General features: G+C 54.3%; 1 protein-coding gene across 5 annotated transcripts in view; it reads right to left on the minus strand.

The window, feature by feature from the left end:
* NADSYN1 (NAD synthetase 1) overlaps positions 1 to 18671 on the minus strand; it is a 38541-nt gene extending 19870 nt beyond the window's left edge. For 4 of the 5 annotated variants that reach the window (XR_005982689.1, XM_041722214.1, XM_041722216.1 and 1 more), the window contains exons 1-10: positions 18523 to 18603; positions 15350 to 15410; positions 12632 to 12748; positions 10480 to 10756; positions 9222 to 9275; positions 8836 to 8925; positions 3993 to 4044; positions 806 to 894; positions 562 to 679; positions 92 to 223 (exon numbers count right to left, since the gene is read on the minus strand). Coding sequence is in view for 4 of the 5 variants with exons in the window: in XM_041722214.1 (XP_041578148.1) it covers positions 92 to 223; positions 562 to 679; positions 806 to 894; positions 3993 to 4044; positions 8836 to 8925; positions 9222 to 9275; positions 10480 to 10756; positions 12632 to 12743 (924 nt within the window). In the remaining variant the exon portion in view is untranslated. Of the gene's footprint in view, positions 1 to 91; positions 224 to 561; positions 680 to 805; positions 895 to 3992; positions 4045 to 8835; positions 8926 to 9221; positions 9276 to 10479; positions 10757 to 12631; positions 12749 to 15349; positions 15411 to 18522 lie in introns of all 5 variants that reach the window. The other variant, XM_041722215.1, reaches the window with a different exon arrangement.
* Positions 18672 to 22186: the final 3515 nt, after the last annotated feature.

Genomic DNA, 22186 nt, shown 5'->3' on the forward strand with positions numbered 1-22186 from the left:
GCTCTGGGGGTCCTCGAGGAAACAGTCCTGAGTAAGAGCACAGTCACAGAACCAAGTAGACACTCCCTCAGGCATGCGAGCCCGCTCTTACCACGTCGTCCAGAGAGAACTGAGACCCTTGTGCGAAAATGTGGCCGTTCATCGCTATCAGGGCGCACCCGTCATAGTAGAGCCGGTCCCCATCACAGCCCTTCTGATTGGCCAGCAAGTAGATCCCACCATTCTGGAAAATGTGAGTGATAGCAGAGGTGTCACCTCCCACCATGCCATAAATAGCTCCCTGCAGGGAAACTGCATGCACACAGCCGGAGGCCTAGGGCTGGGACCCCCGGGCCTTCCAAAGCACCAGGCATCAGGCCCAATGTCCGTTACCGCCTCCCAGCAGCCTTACACGACTGGAGAAGGTGGGGGGTTCATGGAATACAAACCCCACACGACAAAGCCAAGACCCAAACCTGGCTTTGCTGAACCCAAACCCATCCTGTGAGTGACCAGACAACACGGCACCTCGCTGAGTCATGCTGCCCAGCAAGAGCGGCCACCTTGCAGCCCCATGCCTACCTTGGTGGTGGCCATGGTCACCAGGTCCACTCTGGCGTGGGCTTTGCGCAGCACGTGGTGGCTGCCCGAGGCGTTGGTAAAGATCTCCACGCCATCCAGACCCATGTCCACGTGTGGGCTGTGGGCAGAGGCAGTTGACAGGAAGAAAGAGGGCTGTGTGCCCTGACCCGCCCTCCCAGCCCTGTTATCTCCATAGCCCATGGCCACGCCGACAGTGCTGCTGTGTGCACGGGGCTGGGCTGACCTGTGGGGCGTCCAGAGCTCCTCACAGATCTCACTCCCAATGCAGGTGTCCCGGGTGGCCAGCACTGCGTCTCCAAAGGGCACAGTTTCCTGCAGAGGACAGGGTGCATGAGATCCCTTAGTCATGCCCCGTCTGGGCTGTGTTCTAACCTTGCTGCCCTTTTGCTTCCAGCCCTAGTGAGTCCCTCCTTAGCTTGGGAGCATTCCTAGCCCAGGTGGCCCAGCACCAGTTGACATCTCTGCTAACACCAACGGCCTGTGGTCACAGCATTCACTAGCTGGTGGCTGTGCTCTGGCGTGGCCACAGGGCTCACTATGGCTGTGACAAATGGCACTCCACTCTTGAAGTTTCCATCAGCATACATTCCTATAGTCACTGTTATTAAGAGTAAAGAGTCTTGGGGAGCTTGGGTGGCTCAGTGGGTGGAGCATCTGCCTTTGGCTCAGGTTATGATCTCAGGCTCCTGGGATCAAATCCTGAGTCAGGTTCCCTGCTCACTGGGGAGCCTGCTTCTTCTCCCTGTCCCTCTGCTGCTCCCCCCCATTCATGCACACATACTCTCTCTCAAATAAATAAAATCTAAAAAAAAAAAAAAAAAAAAAAAAAAGAAAAAAAAAAAGAGTAAAAGGCTTCATTTCATGAGGGCCACTCCACAATGGCCGTGGCACTATGGACTTTTCTGCATCACCCACGCTTTTGACAGTCTGACTGGTTCAGTCCCCACCCCTTGCCCCAGGTCTGCCATGACCTGAGTCTCATTCAAGAAACCTGAGGAAAATCCACCAGTTCCTGGGTGGCAGGGCCAGAAGTGGCGGGAGCTCAGGGGTCAGGGGTGGACCCTTCCCAGGCTGCCAGACAGGTGTGATGAGGCCCTGAGACAACTGTGTGCTGACTGGCTATGCGGGCGTGGAATGCTCTGACAGGCATGCTGACCTCTCTGGTACACGCTGTCCTAGGCCCAACTTGGCCACCCTCTTAAACCCAAAGTTACAATGAGACAAGAAATAATCTTGAGGCTTGGAACGCGTCCTAGGGCACTTGGTCAGGCTCCCTGACTGCAGGAATGTGTGAGTTCAACAACCTTTTACTGCTGAGGGCAAGAATGACTGTGTGAACCTGGCTCTTTCTTCTCAGATGCCTCCTGCCAAGGACAAGCTCACGGTTCAATGTGGCTGTGAGGAAAGCCCTCACCCAGGACCCCCACTGGCCGCTGTGGGACTGTGGGGTTGCCTGGCACCTCGCAAATCTGAGCACGTTGGCACGGCTGGATTCCACACACCATCTTGCCGTGACAAGGCCAGGGCTTGGAGCAACAGGCTGGTAAAGCACAGACACAAATGCATGCTCACTGACCGCACCCCAGCCCCGGCCTAAAGTGTCCATGCATGGCAGGTCCTGGGCTGTCCGTGCCTCGCTCCCGGACACACTCCAGAACTTTAATCCAGTTTCTGGGACCAATTCACACAGCCAGCTTCAACCAACTACCAAGCAAAATCCTTCCAACCACAGACTATGTCCCACACCAGCTTAGTGCGTCTCTGTTGGGATGGTCTGTAGGATGCTACAATCCCGGAATGAAATTGGGAGCATCTCACTCAGGACTACTGCAGACAGGTCTGTTCCAGAGACAGCGCCCCCCTGACCCCCACCCCGGAGACACAGACACATGGAAATCCACACACATACAGTCTATCCTGGGTCAGGACCATATTAAAATGTGCTCGCTGTTGCAGTTCATGGTCAGATGAGTTTCCAGGTCACTTTGGAGGTGACCAGACCTGGCTGCGAGTCCCTGCCCAAGCTTCAGCCTGCCTGACCCTGACTATCCATGCAGAAGGTGCTGAGCCCAAGCCGGCCCCTGGAAGAGCCTCGCTCACAAATCAAAGCCCATGCCAGAGACACAGTCTGGCTCTTGAGAGGAGGTAACCTCTGTCCAGGGACCAGGGCGGCCACTGTCCTCCAGGGAAGAGACAGAGAAAGATGCTGACAGTCAAGAGGCAAATGGAGCTGGAATCCGGTGGGAAGCAGGGGAGTGGGACCGTGTTTCAGCTCAGTCCTCCCTATGATCGGCTAAATCCCTGCCAGCCCCGCCACTGGAGAGATTCTATAAATCCTTGTAGTGTAGTAATTAGGGGTAGAGAGAACTTGGTGTCGTGGACTGAGCTGCATCCCACTCAAATTCCGATGTTGGAGCCCTGAACACCAGCACCTCAGACTTGTGACCGTATCTGGAGCTGGGTCCTTCATAGAGGTGGTTATGGTAAGAATGGAGTCACCAGGGTGGCCCTGATCCCATACAACCAGGCTCCCTACCAGAAGCACACAGACATGCCCGGAGGCCGACCACATGAGGACCTGGGGAGAGCACGGCCATCCACACACAGGCAGAGAGGCCTCAGGGGGACCCCGCCTGCCTGTGCCTGGACCTCGGGCTTTAGCCTCCAGGACTAAGAGGTAAGTATCTGTTATTCCACTACGTCTCCTCCATCTGTGGTGCTTTCTTATGAAATGGCAACCAGAATGGGCAACCAGAATGGGCATTCAGGCAGAAACTAGAGAAGTCATAGCCCTGCTAAAACACCCCTTCTGTGCCCCCAGCTTCCAAGCACCCATGAGAAGTGGGTCGAACAAGGTTCCAGCCATCAGCCCCGCAGCTTCCAGTAGGAAGATGGTGGGTGAAGCTGCCAGACAAGGCTGGATGATCAAAGCTCTGAAGGCCTGGCTGGCAGGTCCAATGGACAAGACAGATTTCTGATGCTGGGTCTTCACAGAATGAACAGGCCGTGCGGTAAAGTTCCTTGAACTGTCCTGCCCCCGCTAATTTGGCTTCTAGGGTGGTCCCTGGGCCCAAGCTGCAGCCCCAGCAAGAAACAGCCCATTAAGGCAAGGTGGGGACTCCTCCCCAGCTCCCTGGGAGTCCCAGCCCCCCTGGGAACCCTGGCAGGGTGAGCCAGAGGAGAGGGTAAGGCACGAATAAGCAGAGCATCTGCGATGCAAGAGAATGGAGGCACCCCCACCACTGGGGGTTCCATCCTCCCTCCGTGTGCAGGAATCTCTCCCTGTGTTTGGTTTTGTTTGTTCGGCAGCTGGGGCAGTTCTGGTAGCCTTGCCCCAAAGGGTCCTGCTCCACGTGCCACACCATTAGCCTAGAGCAGTGACATTTGCCTGGAAGACGAGATCCACTCACCTGCTTTGTCACGTCCTGTATCATCCGGGGGAGAAAATACTCCTCTGTTTGCCTGGGGAGGGAAACACCACAGATCTAAGGATGAGCACACTGGGGGCTCCAAGCTCATGATTCGGCGGTGAGGGCTGTCAGGCACTCACACCAGCCACTGCGATCGACGTCAGGGAAACAGAGGCGTACAGGACGGACAGATGAAGCTCTGGGGCATCTTACTCAGTGACACCACAGTGCCCAGGAGCTCGACCGCCTCAGCTTCCCTGCGCCCTGGTGTCCAGGGCTCCTGAGACATGTGTCATGGGCATTCTCTCAACAGTGGTTACACTTCCCCAGGGGGAAATCTAGGTGGAATGTCTGGGTCCAAAGGATCACACCACACCGCCTTAGCCTGACACACAATTACAAACCTATGTTATCCGTGAAATGGTTGAATTATGCTCCAAAGTGTACAAGATGGACAGAGTAGAACAACACAGTACAAGGCCTCCCAAGGGGCCGCACAGAGAGATAGAAGGTGATCGAAGGTTCACAGACCCGTCCGCATGTAGGCCATTACAAGACATACTGCTGAGATGTTTAATTGCGTATGTTTGTTTTTTCAAGAAACAAACTGAGAATTCACAAAAGCCTCCCAGGATGACTTCAGCGCTATTACTTAGGTATAACTATAAGGCCGGGCCGTTGGAACGCTGCCTTCTCTCCCACGCTAAGAACAGGGATGGGGACATGTGGACACTCTGCTGACTTCTGAGCCACCCCGCCACCCCACAGGAAGCCCTCAAATCCATCAATTGCAGGTTTGCCGACGGCGACATCACTGTGTCAAAATTCACTTTAAAGAGAAGAGCCCCCCCACCCAAGGCCCCTTCCTTTCCTTGCCCTCCACCCCCACCAAGACCCACTGAGCACCAGGCCAAAGCAAGAACGCCAGGAGACAGCATGTGCTCACCTTCGCTCTCAGTCTCTGCTCCAAGGCCGGCGGTCACCTTGCATGTGGCAGGTGAGCTTTGCCAGGGCTCGCCAAGAGCCAGAATAGCATGAGTAAAAGTCCGCCCTGTACCTTCTCATCCAAAGCTTGGCTCAGGCTGGCCCGACCTCTTCCCATGGTTCCCATACCTGCCTCCTCTGAATGGCCTGTGCCCTTCTCTGGCTGGATGCCCTTTCTCCCCAGCCAACATCCTTGGGAAAAATTCTAGATGCGTACTCCTGCCAAGAAACCAGTTTTGGCCATATCGATCAAAAGCATTCTCTGCCCCCTAGGAGCTACGAGAGTCCCCTGTGCCCCCCGTCTTACTATGCTTAAATCTCAGGGTGCATTGAAGAACATAATGAAAATGAGTAGATTCTTAAATTATCTACAGTCAAGAACTGGGTTATTTTTTTTCTAATATCTTAAGAGGCCTGAATGAGTCATGTGGTCACTACTAGGGCAGAGACATGGTAACATGCCCAACTATTGTGACCATTTTGGCACAGCGCTCAGAAGGTAAAAATCTGGGATCCCTGGGTGGTGCAGCGGTTTGGCGCCTGCCTTTGGCCCAGGGCGTGATCCTGGAGACCCGGGATCGAGTCCCACGTCAGGCTCCCGGTGCATGGAGCCTGCTTCTCCCTCTGCCTGTGTCTCTGCCTCTCTCTCTCTCTCTCTCTCTCTGTATGACTCTCATAAATAGATAATAAAAAAATTAAAAAAAACAAAAAACAAAAAACAAACTTCTCCACCAAAGTGTATCTTTATCATAGCAATAAATGGATAGACTTGAGAGGCAACCAGAAAAGATCTTACCTCTGTGAATTTGGGAGTTAAATTCTTGAAAAAAAAAAAAAAAAAAAAAAAAAAAGAAGGTAAAAATCTCTGTCGTTTCAACAGTGCCAGAGCATGAGGTGGCTGCTCCAGCTTGGTGAGCAGCCACCCCTTCCACAGGCATAATCACACAAGCGACGGTCTGAAGGAGCCACCGTGAGACCCACATATCCACACGGCAGAGACAAGAGATGTAATGCTCCCAGGAAATTCAGAGACAACACACCTCAGTAGGAGATCTCAAAGAAGAGATGATCAGACAATATAAAAAGACAGAAAGGGAGCTTGCATAGGATGAGAAGGGTCTGAAACACTGGAAGGGCACAGATCTGCAGGACAGAGTCTCCCGGGGAACATGGCACAGAGGACAGGTTGGCAACAAACCACAGGAGAAGATACGGTAAGTGGGCAGAGAGCAGAGGAAAGACCCATAAGACCACGGACCCATGATGCCTGAATGCAAAGGCTCCTGGACAACAACAGCAAAATAACAAAAGCCTCTGAAACTGGGAAATAAGAGAAATGGTCACAAAACTCAAGTCCCTGTGGTAGGTCAAAACCACTGGGTGTATGTGACGAGGAAGGTAGAGGCCACACTTGGCTGAAGCTCTACCCGTGGAGGAACGGCCGTGCTACTGGCTGCGCTCCCCAACAGCCAGTGACCCCCGTCACTTGGCCTCGCTGTGACCCCCTCTGTCCCCACTCTGCTGGTGCACGGGGGACACTGGTGCCCCTCACAAGGCAACACCCAACTTTTCCAAAGTCCCAGTTGGCCTGGGATCCTTGCCGGGACCTGGCGCTCTCCAACCGTTTAATTTTGTCACTCTGGTGGCGCAGAAAGAAATCTCGCTGTGGTGCCAGGTTATAACAACCTGAGTTCTAGTGACATTCAGCATCTATTCACACATTTGTTTTTCACTTCTATCCAATTTCCATTGTTCTTTGTACCTTTATTTTTTGTTTGAGTTTCTCTGATTGAATATTTTTTCTGGTTTTTATTGATTTGTGAGTCCTTTATACACCTGAGCAGTAACCTTTGGGCATTCGACAAATATTTGCTGGGTCCCCACCACCTGCCAGCTCTCTTCTCAAAACTAAAGAGACCACAAATACATGGGTGCCATGTTAACATCCCTCAGATGCTGTGCTCAGCGCTTTACACACAGATTCATGTCATCCTCATGTCATTCATGACCACAACCCCATGGGATCATTGCCATGACCGTCCCCAAGGTGCAGAAAGTCAGGTTGCTTTGCTGGCCTGAAGTGGCCCAGCCAAACAGTAGAGTCAGGGTTTGACCTCCCACCTCCAAGTGACCACCTGCTCTTTAAGTGCTACAAACCCCACTGTGTGGCCCGGATCAACGAGGGTCTTCAAAAAAGGTGCTTTACATAAGAAAATATGAGAAAATGAGAAAGAGCTCTCAAATGAAAAATAAGAGAACTAACTAAACTTAAATTTCAGTAGAGATAGAAAGATGATAAAATCTTCTAGAATGTGGGAAAGAAAAGATAAGAGCAGAGAAGACAGTCTACAAAGTCCAATCCCCCAACAAGAGGAGTTTCAGAAACAAAAAACAGAACAGAAACTTCCTAGAAAGGACGGACGACCTTTCCCAAAACTACAGGATTGGGGTCTCTGCGTTACGGGGCCACAGAAGACCTCACCCAAGGCCCATATAACAAAATTGAAAAACACTAAGGATACCGAGAAGTTTCTCCATGTGCCCTGGAGAAAAGAAAATAATGAGATGAGAGCAAAGAAGATGGAGTAGTACCAGGCTTCTCCCCAGCAAGGGCGTGAGCCAAAGGCAATCCTTCAAATGATATGTTTAAAACTATGCACAAAAGTTATTTTGAAGCTAGGTTTTTTTGTTTGTTTTTTTTAAATTCTGTAAAACTATTCATCACATGTAAGGGTCCAATAAAGACATCTGAAGGCAGGGAAGGTGTCCAAAAATTCACTTTCCTTGGGTTGCAGCTTACAAAGTGTGAAATTATGATTTATCATAAGAAACATTTGGTCTTCCTGGCACTGAGCTCCCAAAGCCCTTGGGATTTTCCAGAGATAAAAGCCACAAAGGTGTTGTTGTTACATTAATACATGTTGGCGGGGAAAGCTCTCACGGTTGCCAGGGCAGCCAAGCCAGGAGTCTGGCAGTTGAAGATCCTCCAGACCTGGGGAGAGAGCCAGGCTGGGGGTTGAGTTAGTGGCCAAAGGCCAGTGATTTAATCATTCGTGCCCTATAATGAAGCTTCCAGAAAACTGCAAAGAACAAGGTTCGGGGAGCTCTTGGTTTGGCGACCACACAGAGATCTGGGGAGAGTGGTACACCCCCATGGCCTGCCCCGTGCCTCTCTCCCACCTGGCTTGAGGAGTATGCCATGATTTAGAAATCAGCCTCAGGAGGGCATGGTGGGAACCTCTGGAATTTACTGGATGCCGTGTTCCAGGGAATGAGCAACTCGTCAGAGAGAGGCAGGCGGCTGCTTGGCTCAGGACTGGGAGAAGTCCTAAGAACTGTGCAGGAAGGGGGGTACAGAAAACCCCAGAGTTCTCCAACACAAAAATATGGACCATTTGAAGGTAAAATGTTGAAAGTTCTACCTGTAGTAGCAGCAGTGGTACATAAACCCCAGTAACCCCACAACAGAACAAGGCAGGGTTTCTTGCCCAAGGGTGATCATGCCCCCAGGCGATGCTTGGCAAAGTCTGGAGACATCCGAGGCTATCACACATGGACTACCTATGGGAGGTGCCAGGGAGGCTGCCACACAGAGGACGTGCAGACGACAGCCCAAAGCAATGGGCTGCAGGATGGCTCCAGACACAAGACGCCCAGTGGTTGATAAATTTTCTGTGATAAATTGGCTGTACTGTAACCAGTAGCCTCAAAACAGCTGTACCTAAATGGCTGGAACTTGTCCCAAATGCTTACAAATCCTCCCCATGATGTGGACCGAGGCTGCGTGGGAAAGACATGAACGGAACATCCACGCAGTAGTCCCAAACTGTGCTTCCCTGCGCCAGGAACAGGGCCTTACCGGCTCCTTGACCATGGGGTGAACCAGCGCAGCTCCCGGTAGTTGCCTTCGTTGGCCAAGGCCATTTTGGGCCTGATGAGCAAGATCCTCCTACAGGCAGAAAAACAGGATGGCTCCTGAGATGAACACCTGGTCACAAGGAGCAGCCCACAGGACCACCCTCCCCTGCCAGTGGATGATGACAGAGCCACTAGACCCAGCAAGTGTGCTATGCGGGTGGCTGAGGTCCAGGGACCCGAGGGAACGTGAAGACTGCCTCGAGCGACTTCTGGGCAGCAGCTTTGGTCTCTCTCCTTCTAACACCTGCAGGTGTCCGTGGTGGGCAGAGCCCAGGAGGAGGAGCGATGCCTGTGTCACCTGGGCACTCCCTCCCAGCAGCCACCTACCTATTGAGGAATATCACCCTGCAGTTGTAGCGGACATTCCGGTGCAACACTGGCCTGTGAAGAGAGGGGACATGCACGTGTGTCTGTGAGCAGCAAAATCACAGTGTGTTTTAGTACAAAACACCCTCGGGCCTGTAAGAGAATCAGAAGGTTCCTCTGGGGCTTTCTCAAAGGGCCTCTGCCATGATATAGGCTCTAAAACAGGAGAGACCCTTGTAAATGGAGCGCAATCGCTCCCTCTCAGGGCTCTTCCTCTCCTCCTGGACCATTCTCATACCTCCCAGGGGCCGCCCCTGCCTCTGCACACAGCCCCGTCACTGTGTCACCTCTCCATCCCCAGTGACCTCCAGCACCAGCCCCTGTGCTGGTTCCAGGTTCCCCTTCAGAGCGCCTCCTGACCTGTGACCCGCACCCCTGCTAAGAGGCAGGTCTTGGGGCTGCGGGTGGGGCGGGGGAGCTGAATACATTAGTCCAGCACTGTGTCTGGACCCCTCCCACATGGTGCTTCACGTGTCCCCCTGTCTGCAGGAAGCCAGGCCCTCTGCCAGGGCAGAGCTGGGCAGGTATCAAGGACATCATGACATAATTGCTGTTTCATTCAGAAGCTTAGAGGTCCACATAAATGCTAGATTTGAAAACAAAATACCTTTATAAATATGACTGTTTACATTCTTTTTTTTTTTTTTTTTTTTAGATTTTATTTATTTATTCATGAGAGAGAGAGAGAGAGAGAGAGAGAGAGAGAGGCAGAGACACAAGCAGAGGGAGAAGCAGGCTCCAGGCAGGGAGCCTGACGTGGGACTTGATCCTTGGTCTCCAGGACCAGGCCCTGGGCTGAAGGCGGCGCTAAACCACTGAGCCACCTGGGCTGCCCCAGATTGTTTACATTCTAAGAGTGAGAAGTAGAAAAATAAAAATAGGATTATAGGGGCGCCTGGGTGGCTCAGTCCGTTGAATGCCTGACTCTTGATTTCAGCTTGGGAAACAATCCTGGGGTTGTGAGACTGGGCCCCACATCGGCCTCCCCGCTCAGGGAGGCATCTGCTTCTCCCTCTCCCTCTGCCCCTTCCCTGCTCTCTCTCTCTCTCTAAAATAAATATTTTTAAAAATAGGATTATAAACTCCAAGCCAAGAGAAGAACGCAGAGCACAGAAAGGAAGCAGAGGAGGACAAGAGCCGGAATGAGCGGCCGTGGTGGCTACACCAGGATGCCCAGGGACATCCACGTCCTAACCCCTGGAGCCTGTGAATATATTACCTCACATGGCGAGAGGGGCTCTGCAGATGTGATATCTGAGTTACAGACCCTGAGACAGGGACATTATCCTGGGTGACCTGAGGACGCCCAATGTAATCACAAGGTCTTCTGTGTGGGAAGAGGGGGTCAGAGCAGGAGCCAAGAGTGTGGAGCAGAACTGCAGGGGAGCACTGCTGGCTCTGAAGGTGGGTGACAGGTTGAGGGATGCAGGGGCCTCTTGAAGCGGGATCCCCCCAAGAACTTCCAGGAGCCAGCCTGGCTGACCGAGTCTTCACGTCTGATGTGCAGAAATATAAGACAAAAAATTGGTGGTGTTTTCGTGCCTTACATTTGCAATAATTTCTCACAGCAGCAATAGGATGGAAACACGTCAGAATCACGATAAACGTGAACAAAGTGGGTTAAAAATCCCGTATGTGTGCTGTTGAATGAGGCCCCAATCAACGCAAGTCACAGTGAGGTGGGAAAGAGGGCTGGGCACACGCAAGGCCGTGCTAAGGTAGAGAAGGCACACCTGGCTCTATTCCCACCAGGTAGAATTGACCTGAAGACACTAACAGGAAACATACACAAGCCCACTGATGCGCTGTCACTCTGTAGGGGTGGCACAGGAGCAGTGATGGAACCCCACCCATAGGGGCTACGCCTGGGGACCTGTCTCTTCATACCTGCACCATACACACCTGCCCTTGGGGACCTGTCCCTATGTACCTGCACCGTACACACCTGCACCTGGGGACCTGCCCCTACGTACCTGCACTGTACATACCTGCCCTTGGGGACCTGCCCCCTAGATACCTACGGTATACACACCTGTGCCTGGGGACCTGTCCCTATATACCTGCACCATACACACCTGCCTGCCCCTGGGGACCAGCCTCTATGTGCTTGCACTATACACACCTGCACCTGGGGACCTGCCCCTATGTACCTGCACTGTACACACCTGTGCCTGGGGACCTGCCCCCCCTATGTACCTGCACTGTACACACCTACCCTTGGGGACCTGTCCCTACATATGTGCACCATACATACTTGTCCTTGGGGACCTGCCCCAGATGTACCTGCACTATACACACCTGCACCTGGGGACCTGCCCCTACGTACCCGCATTGTACCCACCTGCACTATACACACCTGCGCCTGGGGATCTGCCCCCTATGTACCTGCATTGTACACATCTGCACCACACACACCTGTGTCTAGGGACCTGGCCCTACATCCCTGTACCGTACACATCTGCCCCTGGGGACCTGCCCCTAAGTACCTGCACTATACACACCTGCACCTAGGGACCTGCCTCTATGTACCTGTGCTATACACATGTGCGCCTGGGGACCCTCCCCCTATTTACCTGCACTATACGCACCTATACCTGGAGACCTGCCCCCTATGTACCTGCACTATACACAACTGTGCCTGGGGACATACCCCCTATGTACCTGCACTGTATACACCTGCACCTGGGGACCTGCCCCCTATGTACCTGTACCATACATACTTGTGCCTGAGGACCTGCCCCCTATGTACCTGCACTGTACACACCTGCACTATATACACGTGCGCCTGGGACCTGACCCCTACATACCTGCACTGTACATACTTGTGGCTGGGGACCTGCCCCCTGTGTAACTGCACTGTATACACCTATGCTGGGGACCTACCCCCTACATACGTGCACCATATACACCTGCACCTGGGGACCCCATCCCATACATACCCACACCAGATATACCTGCTCCTGTGGACACCCTCCCCACTTACTCAAGCTGTATATACCTGCAGCTGTGGAAGCTGTACCATCCAGAACCATATGGTCCCAGGTGTTAGCATTAAGGGAAGAAAGTGCCATCTGTGTGACAAGGTGAACACTGCCCTCCCACCTGTGCAACGTGCTCCCACACATGCAGAAGCTTCTGGGGGAACCTGCAAAAACTGCTTCCCAGAGCTGCCTCTCCTGGGAGACTCAAGGGTCTACAGGCTGGTGGGGGTGGGGGGTGGGGTGTGGGGTACAAAATCCACTTTCAACATCAGGCCTTTCCTATTTGGAATGTGCGGATTCCAGGTCCCTGAGGGTCAGATGGTGCCAGAGAGCTCACACTCGAGCCTTATCTTCTGAGCTTGCCTTCCCAATGCCCACGTTGGCACTTACATTCCCACATCACAGATGATATCCTGAGTGACTGGAGATTCAAGAAGGGCAGCCAGGACTTGGAGCGAGTGCAAGAGGGTGTCCGACTCATAATAATGATCCCAACATCCATAGCCACTGCGGAGGAAGGGAGCAGACAAGTGAGCCCTGGATACGTACCAGGGGAACCCCAGAGACACATCAGAGTTGGGGAGGAGAGGAGCCCTGGGGAGGGTCAGCAGGGGCCGATGAGCTAATGGGGTCAGAATGTGCAGGGGTGCAACCAGGCACTGGTGTCTTTTCAAAACTTCCTGGGTGATTTCACCACGCAACCAGAGTTAGGATCACTGTTACAGAAGAGGATGCATTTCCCTGGAAATTAAGAAACTCCCAGCCCCAGGCTCTTTCTCCAAGCTTTCAGTTACTATGAGAAATTCTCTCTTGTCTGGGTGTCTGGCTGTGGATTTTTAAAAAACTTTTAATGGAGCCAAAATCACACAGATCTGCAAAACTAGACCCACAGACTGCATTCCTCAGGCAAGGATGATCATTAATATCACTCCATTACCACTCACAGAGCAACTCTTGGTTCTTGCTACACATGCTTGTGCTAGGAGCAGGCAGGATGGTGCCCTCCCAAAATGTGTGTCTACATCCCAACCCCCAGAATGCATGAATGTGACCATATTTGGGCAAAGGGTCTTTACATAGGGAATTAAGGATCTAAAGAGGAAATGAGCCCAAATGATGAGGGCAGGTCCTGAATCTAACAGAAGGATGAGAAGACCCAGTGAGGGGGCGTGTGAAGAGGGAGATCAGAGGGATGTGGCCACAGGATGAGGGACTGGGAGCGATAACTGGAGGAGGCAGGATGGATCCTCCCCTGGAGCTTTTGGAGGAAGCAGGGCACTGCCCACACCCTGATTTTGGGCTTCTGGACTCCTGAACTGTGAGAGAGTTAATTCCACCGGTTTGAAACCACTGAGCTTGTGGAATTGTGTTATAGCAGCCCCAGAAAAGTCATACAGTGCTCTGGGATGTTGTAAAGTGTGAAGATGAGCTTGCCAGCAGTCTGCAGGCATAGGTGTGCCAGGAACAACTCACAATGACTGTAAACTACTTCTAAATCTTCAAAAATGTTCCCTTCCTCCTGTGCGGCGGCCTAGGAGCAATGCTGCAAGTCCTGAGCAAACTTTGTGCACACGGACATAGAGCGCCCCCCCACCCCAATTGGCATTTGCATGTTTAATGTCTGGAAAGCATGCCTCTCAGCCTTCAGTTCTGAGAAGGAAAGCCCAGGTTCTCAGATGCAAAGGAGGTCAAGGAGATGCCCCCTTGAGGGCTCAAGACCTGGGCTAGCCTTTTCTCTCCAACAGGCAGAGTCTTGTTCTGGAGGTTTTATGCCCTGGCAGCTCCCAGTCCACCCATGATACCTAATGGCAATGGATGCCACATGTCCCATGCCTGACATCTGGCCATCAGCTGACACCTTGCTCCCTTGGCCGGCCAACAACTGAAGGGGCATTTTGTAACAGGGGCTGTAAGTGCCCCCGGCCCATTTTAGGTAGCAGCCTTCCATCTGCAAAGTCTACAAAACTGGCTCAAAAGACACAGCCAGGCTTTCTAGTAAAGGACCTCTAGATCCCCGGTGGCACTGGCCCCTCATTCCCTTTCCAAGTGCCCCCTCTGGGGTGTGAGCTGGAGACCTGGCCACCAGAGACAGGGAGTAGGTGTGCTCAGCGAATGGGCCCGGCTCCCTCCTGTCCCAGATTCCTCTCTGCAAACAGTCACCAATAATAAATGTGAGCCTCCTCCTTAGATTATCAACAGATACAAAAGTACCATCCTGGGATCCTGTAGCTAAAGTGACTGGTCTGGATTTGGGGGCCAGGTGTGGGGAGAGAACAGGACAAGGAGCAAAGACCTAACCTGGAGGTGCCTGGGCAGCGATTATGCCAGGGGGACTGGGCTATTGATGGTAGAGATCACTGAGACACCCCAGGGCTCTGGCAGCTAGCCGAGGAGTGTCTTGAAGACCAGTTTAAGTGAGGGGACAAATGCTCTTGGAATTACAGGAGACACAGCCCAAGAAAAGTCAGGATTCCAAGAACAGAAGTCTAGCTAGTGAAGAAAATGACAGGAGTAACCTCGAGGACCACTGGGAGGAGACATTCTGTCTACATGAAGCCCAGAAACTGAGGCAGGATCACAGCCTGAGGAGGGACTTCTGATTCCACCAACGACCAGAACTGTGCACACATGGGGACCCAGAAGGGCACAGAGGGCAGCTGACATTGTGACAAAAGAATCATAGCTTGTAAGAGACTTGCTTGTGGTGGCCTCTTGCTTAATTCTGAATAAGGGACAAGGAGGAACTGGCTTCCCTATTATTGTGAAAAGGCAGAGTGGGGAGAGGCCACAACCAGAGAGACCTGCTGTGGGCCAAACATGAAAGGGAGGACCTGGGGAGGGTGGTAGCCAGCAGAACAGCTTTGACGTCAGCCCCGGCTGGCAAGTCTCAGCAACTCTAGTGACCCGACACTCCAGGCTTGCCCAGCCTGGCTGGGCACTCTCGCTCAGAGGCATAAAGCAGGCCCACTCAGGGGCTTCTGATGCCCCTCAACATCCTCACATCCGCACCTCTCCATACCGACCCCCTTCCCTGCCTTTCCATGGTGGGGAGCTGACACGGATCCCTCCACCTGCGTTCCCTGCGGGGTCTGTGCGTTCTGCTCTCACCATATTTCCAGTTCTGGTCCCAGCCTGTATCTTGCTCCTTTGCGTTTGGCAATTTCAATACCTACATGTCCAGGGGGAGGGAGGGAGAGAGAGAGAGAGAGAGCAATTTCAGCATCTATAACATAGTCAAAGGCAGATAAAACACTGCTGTAATAGGTGTGATAAAAAGCTAAACCACAAACAAAAGCACTCAGTGATCTCCCTGACCCCGTGCAGCCAAGGACGGGCACTCCCACAGGCCCTGCTTACCCTGCAGGCAATAAGACACAGAGACTGCAGGACTGACCCTTAGCACGGGGCAGGAGGAGGAAGCCACACCCTGGTAGTTCATTAACAGGCAGATGTGAAAGAACGTGTGCAGGGAGAAAGCAGGACTCAAAGGACCACAGCCTTCAGTGGCACCAGCGACCTCTGGTCTGGGCCAGCAGTGCCCCAATGTGCATCTGCAGAGAAGAGGCCACCCGAATGGAGACCCAGCTCTGGCCACTGACCGCCTTGCTCTAACTACATACACTTTGCACTCTGATGAGATGAAAGCAGGTTTATGTAAAAAAAAAAAAGAGGTTGGAGGTCTGGGGCACATGCCCTCCCCTGCATCATCCTGTTCTTCCTGGTTTTAGCAAACCCTCTTGCGGGGAGCAGCTCCGAACAAGATGGCCTGGGGTGAGCACACCTGCAGGGTTGCCCAGGACAGCCCCGCTGTAGCTGGAGGTATAAGTAGTTGGGCCTTTCATGCTTACAGATGAGCTGGTGCCAAGGCTCACTATATGGTGGTCCCGCTAGAACCTCACCCTAGTCTCTAAGCTTGCAGGCTCACCCCTTACTCTGCTTCCCTCTTGGGGCCGGCTTCTCCCCATCAGGCCTTTCTCTAGGCAACAGATGCTATTAACAGCACTCCCACTGTCTTAAAGTCTGACTTGCTCCAAGCTCATGCTCCTTGCTTGCTGACCTAAATCCCTGGATCTGTAGCAGAACAAACCTACTTTCCCCAAGATCTGCAGACCACTGGCATTGAGGACTGAAGGACCAAACTCTCCCAGATGAGCCTCACTACATCTGAAAACAGCTGGGGGGACGCCAGTGAGTCTGCTCAGGGTCACATCCGACTGCCTCCTGCCAGGAAACCTGCTGCTCCTGCATAAGGCCACCCTCCCTCTTCCTGCAACTTCCTCTTTGAAAACTTGCCCCCCCCAGCCACCCTGGGGAAGATGGCCTTCGACAGGTCAGTCCACCATCTTCTCTGGTTGCTTGGTTCCTGAATAGAGCCACCTTTCCTTACCCCTCATCATGTGTCTCTCAAGTGTTGATGGCAAGCTGCCGCACCTACATTAGGAACCAGTTCTCTGGTCACAAGACCACCTTTCGTGGGACACTTCTTCACAACCTCCTGGCCGGTGGCTGGAGGCGCTCCCCTTAAGCGCCTCTAAACATGGGCAACTCAGCAACTCTCAGGCAGCTCAGCGCTAGCTAAGCCACACTGGCGTATGGCGTATACCCCACACCCAAGGGTATCTGAAGACAGGTAAGCCTCAGCCTCTCACCTCCATCTGTCTCTGCAGCATCCTTTTCCTACCTCCAGTGTCCTCACCAGGCAATCAGGAGGGGCCCTGAGCACTTGAGGGGTCAGGGAGTGGTCATTATGCATCATCTTATTTGTCCCCAAGCCCAGGGCTGTGACTTTCCATAGAGCAGGTATGTGTGTGAATCACAAGGACCTTCTCCTGCTCCCCTCTGTAGTCCCCCGCACAACCCCTCCCCTTGAATACCCGGTCCCCCCTTGCATCCTGTACTTCCCAACCCTTGCTCCCCCACACCCCATCCCCCTTGCACCCCATCCCAACCCTTGCTCCCCTGCACCCGTCCCCCTTGCACCCCGTCCCCTTGCCCCCCGCTCCCCTATACCCCATCCCTCTTGCACCCCGGCTCCCCTACACCCCATCCCTCTTGCACCCCCGCCCCCCTACACCCCGTCCCCCTTGCACCCCCGCTCCCCTACACCCCGTCCCCCTTGCAACCCCCGCCCCCCTACACCCCGTCCCCCTTGCACCCTCCGCCCCCCTACAGCCCCGTCCCCCTTGCACCCCCGCCCCCCTACACCCCGTCCCCCTTGCACCCCCGCCCCCCTACACCCCCGTCCCCCTTGCACCCCCGCTCCCCTACACCCCGGCCCCTTGCACCCTCGCTCCCCTACACCCCGTCCCCCTTGCACCCCCGCCCCCCTACACCCCGTCCCCCTTGCACCCCCGCTCCCCTACACCCCGTCCCCCTTGCACCCCCGCCCCCCTACACCCCGTCCCCCTTGCACCCCCCGCTCCCCTACACCCCGTCCCCCTTGCACCCTGCTCCCTACACCCCGTCCCCCTTGCACCCTCGCTCCCCTACACCCCGTCCCCTTGCACCCCCGCCCCCTACACCCATCCCCCTTGCACCCCCGCCCCCCTACACCCCGTCCCCCTTGCACCCCCGCCCCCCTACACCCCGTCCCCCTTGCACCCCCCGCCCCCTACACCCCGTCCCCCTTGCACCCCCGCCCCTACACCCGTCCCCTTGCACCTCGCTCCCTACACCCCGTCCCCCTTGCACCCTCGCCCCCCTACACCCCGTCCCCCTTGCACCCCGCCCCCTACACCCGTCCCCCCTTGCACCCTCGCCCCCTACACCCGTCCCCCTTGCACCCTCGCTCCCCTACACCCCGTCCCCCTTGCACCCCCGCCCCCCTACACCCCGTCCCCCTTGCACCCCCCCCTACACCCGTCCCCCTTGCACCCCCGCCCCCCTACACCCCGCCCCTTGCACCCCGCTGCCTACACCCGTCCCCTGCACCCCGCCCCCCTACACCCCGTCCCCCTTGCACCCTCGCCCCCCTACACCCCGTCCCCCTTGCACCCTCGCCCCCCTACACCCCGTCCCCTTGCACCCCCCGCCCCCCCTACACCCCGTCCCCCTATGCACCCCCGCTCCCCCTACACCCCGTCCCCCTTGCACCCCCGCCCCCCTACACCCCGTCCCCCTTGCACCCCCGCCCCCCTACACCCCGTCCCCCTTGCACCCCCGCCCCCCTACACCCCGTCCCCCTTGCACCCTCGCTCCCCTACACCCCGTCCCCCCGCCCGACCCCCTGCCCCGTCCCACCCCGTCCGACCACTGCCCGCACCTCGCCGCCCCAGACTCACTCTTTAAAATCCGCTGCAGATTGCCCTGGAAGTCCAGGGCCCACTGGTTGAGCGCGCAGGCGGCCACCGTCACCTTCCGGCCCATCGCGGCCGCGGCAGCTCGGGCCCTTCCGGGTCGCTGCGCGGGTCCGGCGGGTCCGGGCCGCAGAGCCGCGGCGGCAGGCCCCGCCCACGCCCCTCCCACGCCCCTCCCCCTCCCCCGCGGAGCTCGCGGCCGCGCCTGCGCAGGAAGGAGGCGCCCCTCCGCGCCGCCGAGAAGCCGCGGGAGCTCCCGCAGGCTGCGGGCAGCGCGGGGGGCGGTCGCCGGGCCCTGGAGCGCAGCGCCTCTGATTAGTTCCACCCCTCCCCACACACTGCACCCGGCTTGCTCCGCAACTCGGCTCTATACCTCGTAATGTCACACACGTTGTTTTCATTTCTTTTTCCTGCAGTTTAGGGCTGCACCGTGGGAATAGAGCAGGAGCTGTCGTTCAGCGCGGGGGGGCTCTTGGCAGCCCGGTGCTGACGCGCGGGCGCTCGCTGCCGTTTCCTCTCCACCAGGTGTCTCCTGTGGGGCCGCCTGGCGGTTCCCTAGGCCCTGCAGGTGTCTAGTGGAGCAGTAGGAGGCGAGTGTGCAACTGCCCTGGTGCCACGTTTCTTGCTTGGAGAGAACTGCTGCAGGCGAGTGTTCTTCTTAACAGTTCATTCTGTAGTCCATTTGGCGTAGGAATCCAATTTTTTCCTGTACCAATAAGGAACTCACACTGTCCTTGTTTGAATAGTCCGTATTTTTCTCCCGACTTGGGATACTGCTTTTGTGCTACATACACGTGCTCACATTTAAAATACATTCCCCCCAGCCCTCTAAAGTAATACTTGTGCGTGATGGACAGTTTGAAACTTGAGAACAGCACATGCTGTTACTCCTCGCTTCAACTGTTCCTTCTGGTAGGTTTCATTCCCAGAGACCCCTCAGTGCTTTCAGGTCTCTGCTCAAAGACCTCCTGCTCCAAACGGCTGAGTCTAGGCCCAGGGCAGGAAAGAAAGACACCTGGGACATCTGGTTGTCGCAGGAAATAAGGAAGTGCTCAAAGAAGGATGGAGATACGTTATTTTTAAAAAGGAATCATGCCAAAGGGGCTCCCACTGGCTAAATATGGGATAATATGCAAAGATACTAACTTCTTTTAAAAAAAGATTAACAGGGATCCCTGGGTGGCGCAGCGGTTTGGCGCCTGCCTTTGGCCCAGGGCACGATCGTGGAGACCTGGAATCGAATCGCACGTCGGGCTCCCGGTGCGTGGAGCCTGCTTCTCCCTCTGCCTGTGTCTCTGCCCCATTCTCTCTCTCTGTGTGTGTGACTATCGTTAATAAATAAAAATAAAAAAAATATTTATTCATGAGAGACACACAGAGACAGCAGAGACATAGGCAAAGAGAGAAGCAGGCTCCCTATGGGGAGCCCAATGCAGGACTTGATCCCAAGACCCTGGGATCACAATCTGATCAGCAGGGATCACAACCTGAAAAGCAGATGCTCAACCACTGAGCCACCCAGGTGCTGCAAGAAAGAGAAATTCTTTTCAGAAAAATGCCCACTAATAAATGTGGAAGGAGAGATAAAATTAGAAAAATCACCCCTTTGCACGAAGAAGTCAGTGATTCAGGCAGGAGTCATCATTAAATGCAAGATGACTGGCTGAAAGGTTATCTGGGAGCAGCATATTTACAGTCTCAAAGTTTCAGTCCACTGACTACTTTTTAATTACCAAAGGAAAAATGGAAGACCTTTGGCAAAAGTCCCTCGATCAAACTCATCATCAGCATGTGACCAAGGGGCATCATGTTCCCTCTGACATGGTGCATAAAGACATCACATCATCTCTGTAGTACATTATCCTGCCCTGAATGCATTACCTAAATGCAAAAGTGAGGAAAACAGTCATATGCAGGTTGAGAGAAAAGCTGTGAAAAGTTAGTCTTGACTTTTCAAAATTGTCATGTCACGAAAGGCCAAAAACACAAACAAAAAAAAAAAAAAAAGAGGAAGATAAGAGAGGAAGGCTGGAGCAGCAGTGCTCTAGATTAAGGCTAAGGAGCCATGACACCTAATGCATGGTGTGTGTGGTTCCCTGATTGGACCTTGGCTTTTAATAAACAGCCATAAAGGACATAAACGGGATGATTGGGGAAAACCAAATGTGAACAATATATTTGATAATAGCATTGGATTGATGCAAAATTTTCAGACTATAATGTGTTTTATTTTGCTAATGTAAGAGGTGGTTACTGAAGTATTTAGGAAGAAGACATTACCTGCTGCCAATTAATGATTCAGGAAAAAAAAAGAGGAGGGTGGATACAGAGAAAGCAGGAAAGAGAAACTCGATGTGGCCAACTGTTGGCAGTCGCTGGGTGCCCACTTTAGTATATATTCAACAGGTTTCTATGTTTGACGTCTTTCAAAACGAAAAACTGCAGGAAAAAATCTCTCTGTGAGGGACACAGAGATGTGCCAACCAGATCCTTCTGCAAACAAGGCCTTTGTCCCAAATGTTGGGAGTGGGGCCAGCAGACACCTTCAATCACCCCTCCTCCAGGGGCTGCTTGGGTAGCATAGCTGCCCTGTCCAAGGTGTGTCCTTGCAAGGGTGGTCCTGTCCAGGGGCTGATCGCTGAGGCAGGAATATGTAGGCTTGGGCATTCCTGCCAAGCGGGACAACTGTTGTGAGTTCTTATCACCAGATCTGCCCCATGCCATTGGCCCCAGCAGGGCTTGCAAGGCAGTTGCACATTTCCCTCTTTCCAACCCTGCTGCTTCTTCCCCTCCTATCTCTGCACAGGTGTGATCCCAACGCCAAACTCCCATCTCCTCCCCCCTGTAAAGCTGCACTCACGCGCAACCTCTTCCACCCTGCTCTGCTCCTCTGCACACTATGTGACACTCCACTTATTTGATTATCGTTTATTGATTACTTGTCCCTCCGCCCCCCCCCCCCCCAGCTCCCGCCTGACGTGAGCCCTAGGAGCAGGGATGATGTCCGTTTTGAGTTGCTTAGGACCCAGCGCCTGATGTACCAGATGCTCAGGAAGCCCCATTTGCACAAAGAGGAAACTGAGGCTCAGGGTGAAGACACCCCCCCCCCGCCCCCGTGAGTGGGCCCAGGCCTAACCCTGAGGCAGCCCATCCAGGCGCCTCCCATGAATTCAAGCAACGAAAACATTCTGTTTTTCCGAGATAAAAAAACTATCCCCCGCCTCGCCCTGACTGGAAAAGTCCCTGAACATGGTCGTGTTGACCTTCAAAGAAATCAATCACGTCATAACCCGAATGCTATGCTACTCCTGCGGTTTTCTGCCTTTAAAAGATGCCTGTAATTGCTAGTCGGGGCGCTCTGCCACCTCTGAGGCGGAGAGCCCGTTTGCGCAAACGTCCAATAAACCCTCTTGCTTGTTGCATCTGCCTGTCTGGGGTCTGAGTCTCTGGGGCGTCCACAGGGACGCGTTGGCACCCGTGAGCCAGGGTCCAACAAGGGGAAGAGGCTTGCATGCGGCCACCGGGTGGATGGAGCTCCCGGCCTCGCGCGTGCTCTGCGTTCTGAGCTCCGGTGGGTGCGGGGCCCCCAGCAGCTGCGCCAGCCACGCGCGGGGCGGGCCCTCGGCGGTCAATCCCGCGCCCCAGCGGC

Source organism: Vulpes lagopus, chromosome 11 (genome assembly GCF_018345385.1).
Source record: "Vulpes lagopus strain Blue_001 chromosome 11, ASM1834538v1, whole genome shotgun sequence".
Classification (NCBI taxonomy): Eukaryota; Metazoa; Chordata; class Mammalia; order Carnivora; family Canidae; genus Vulpes; species Vulpes lagopus.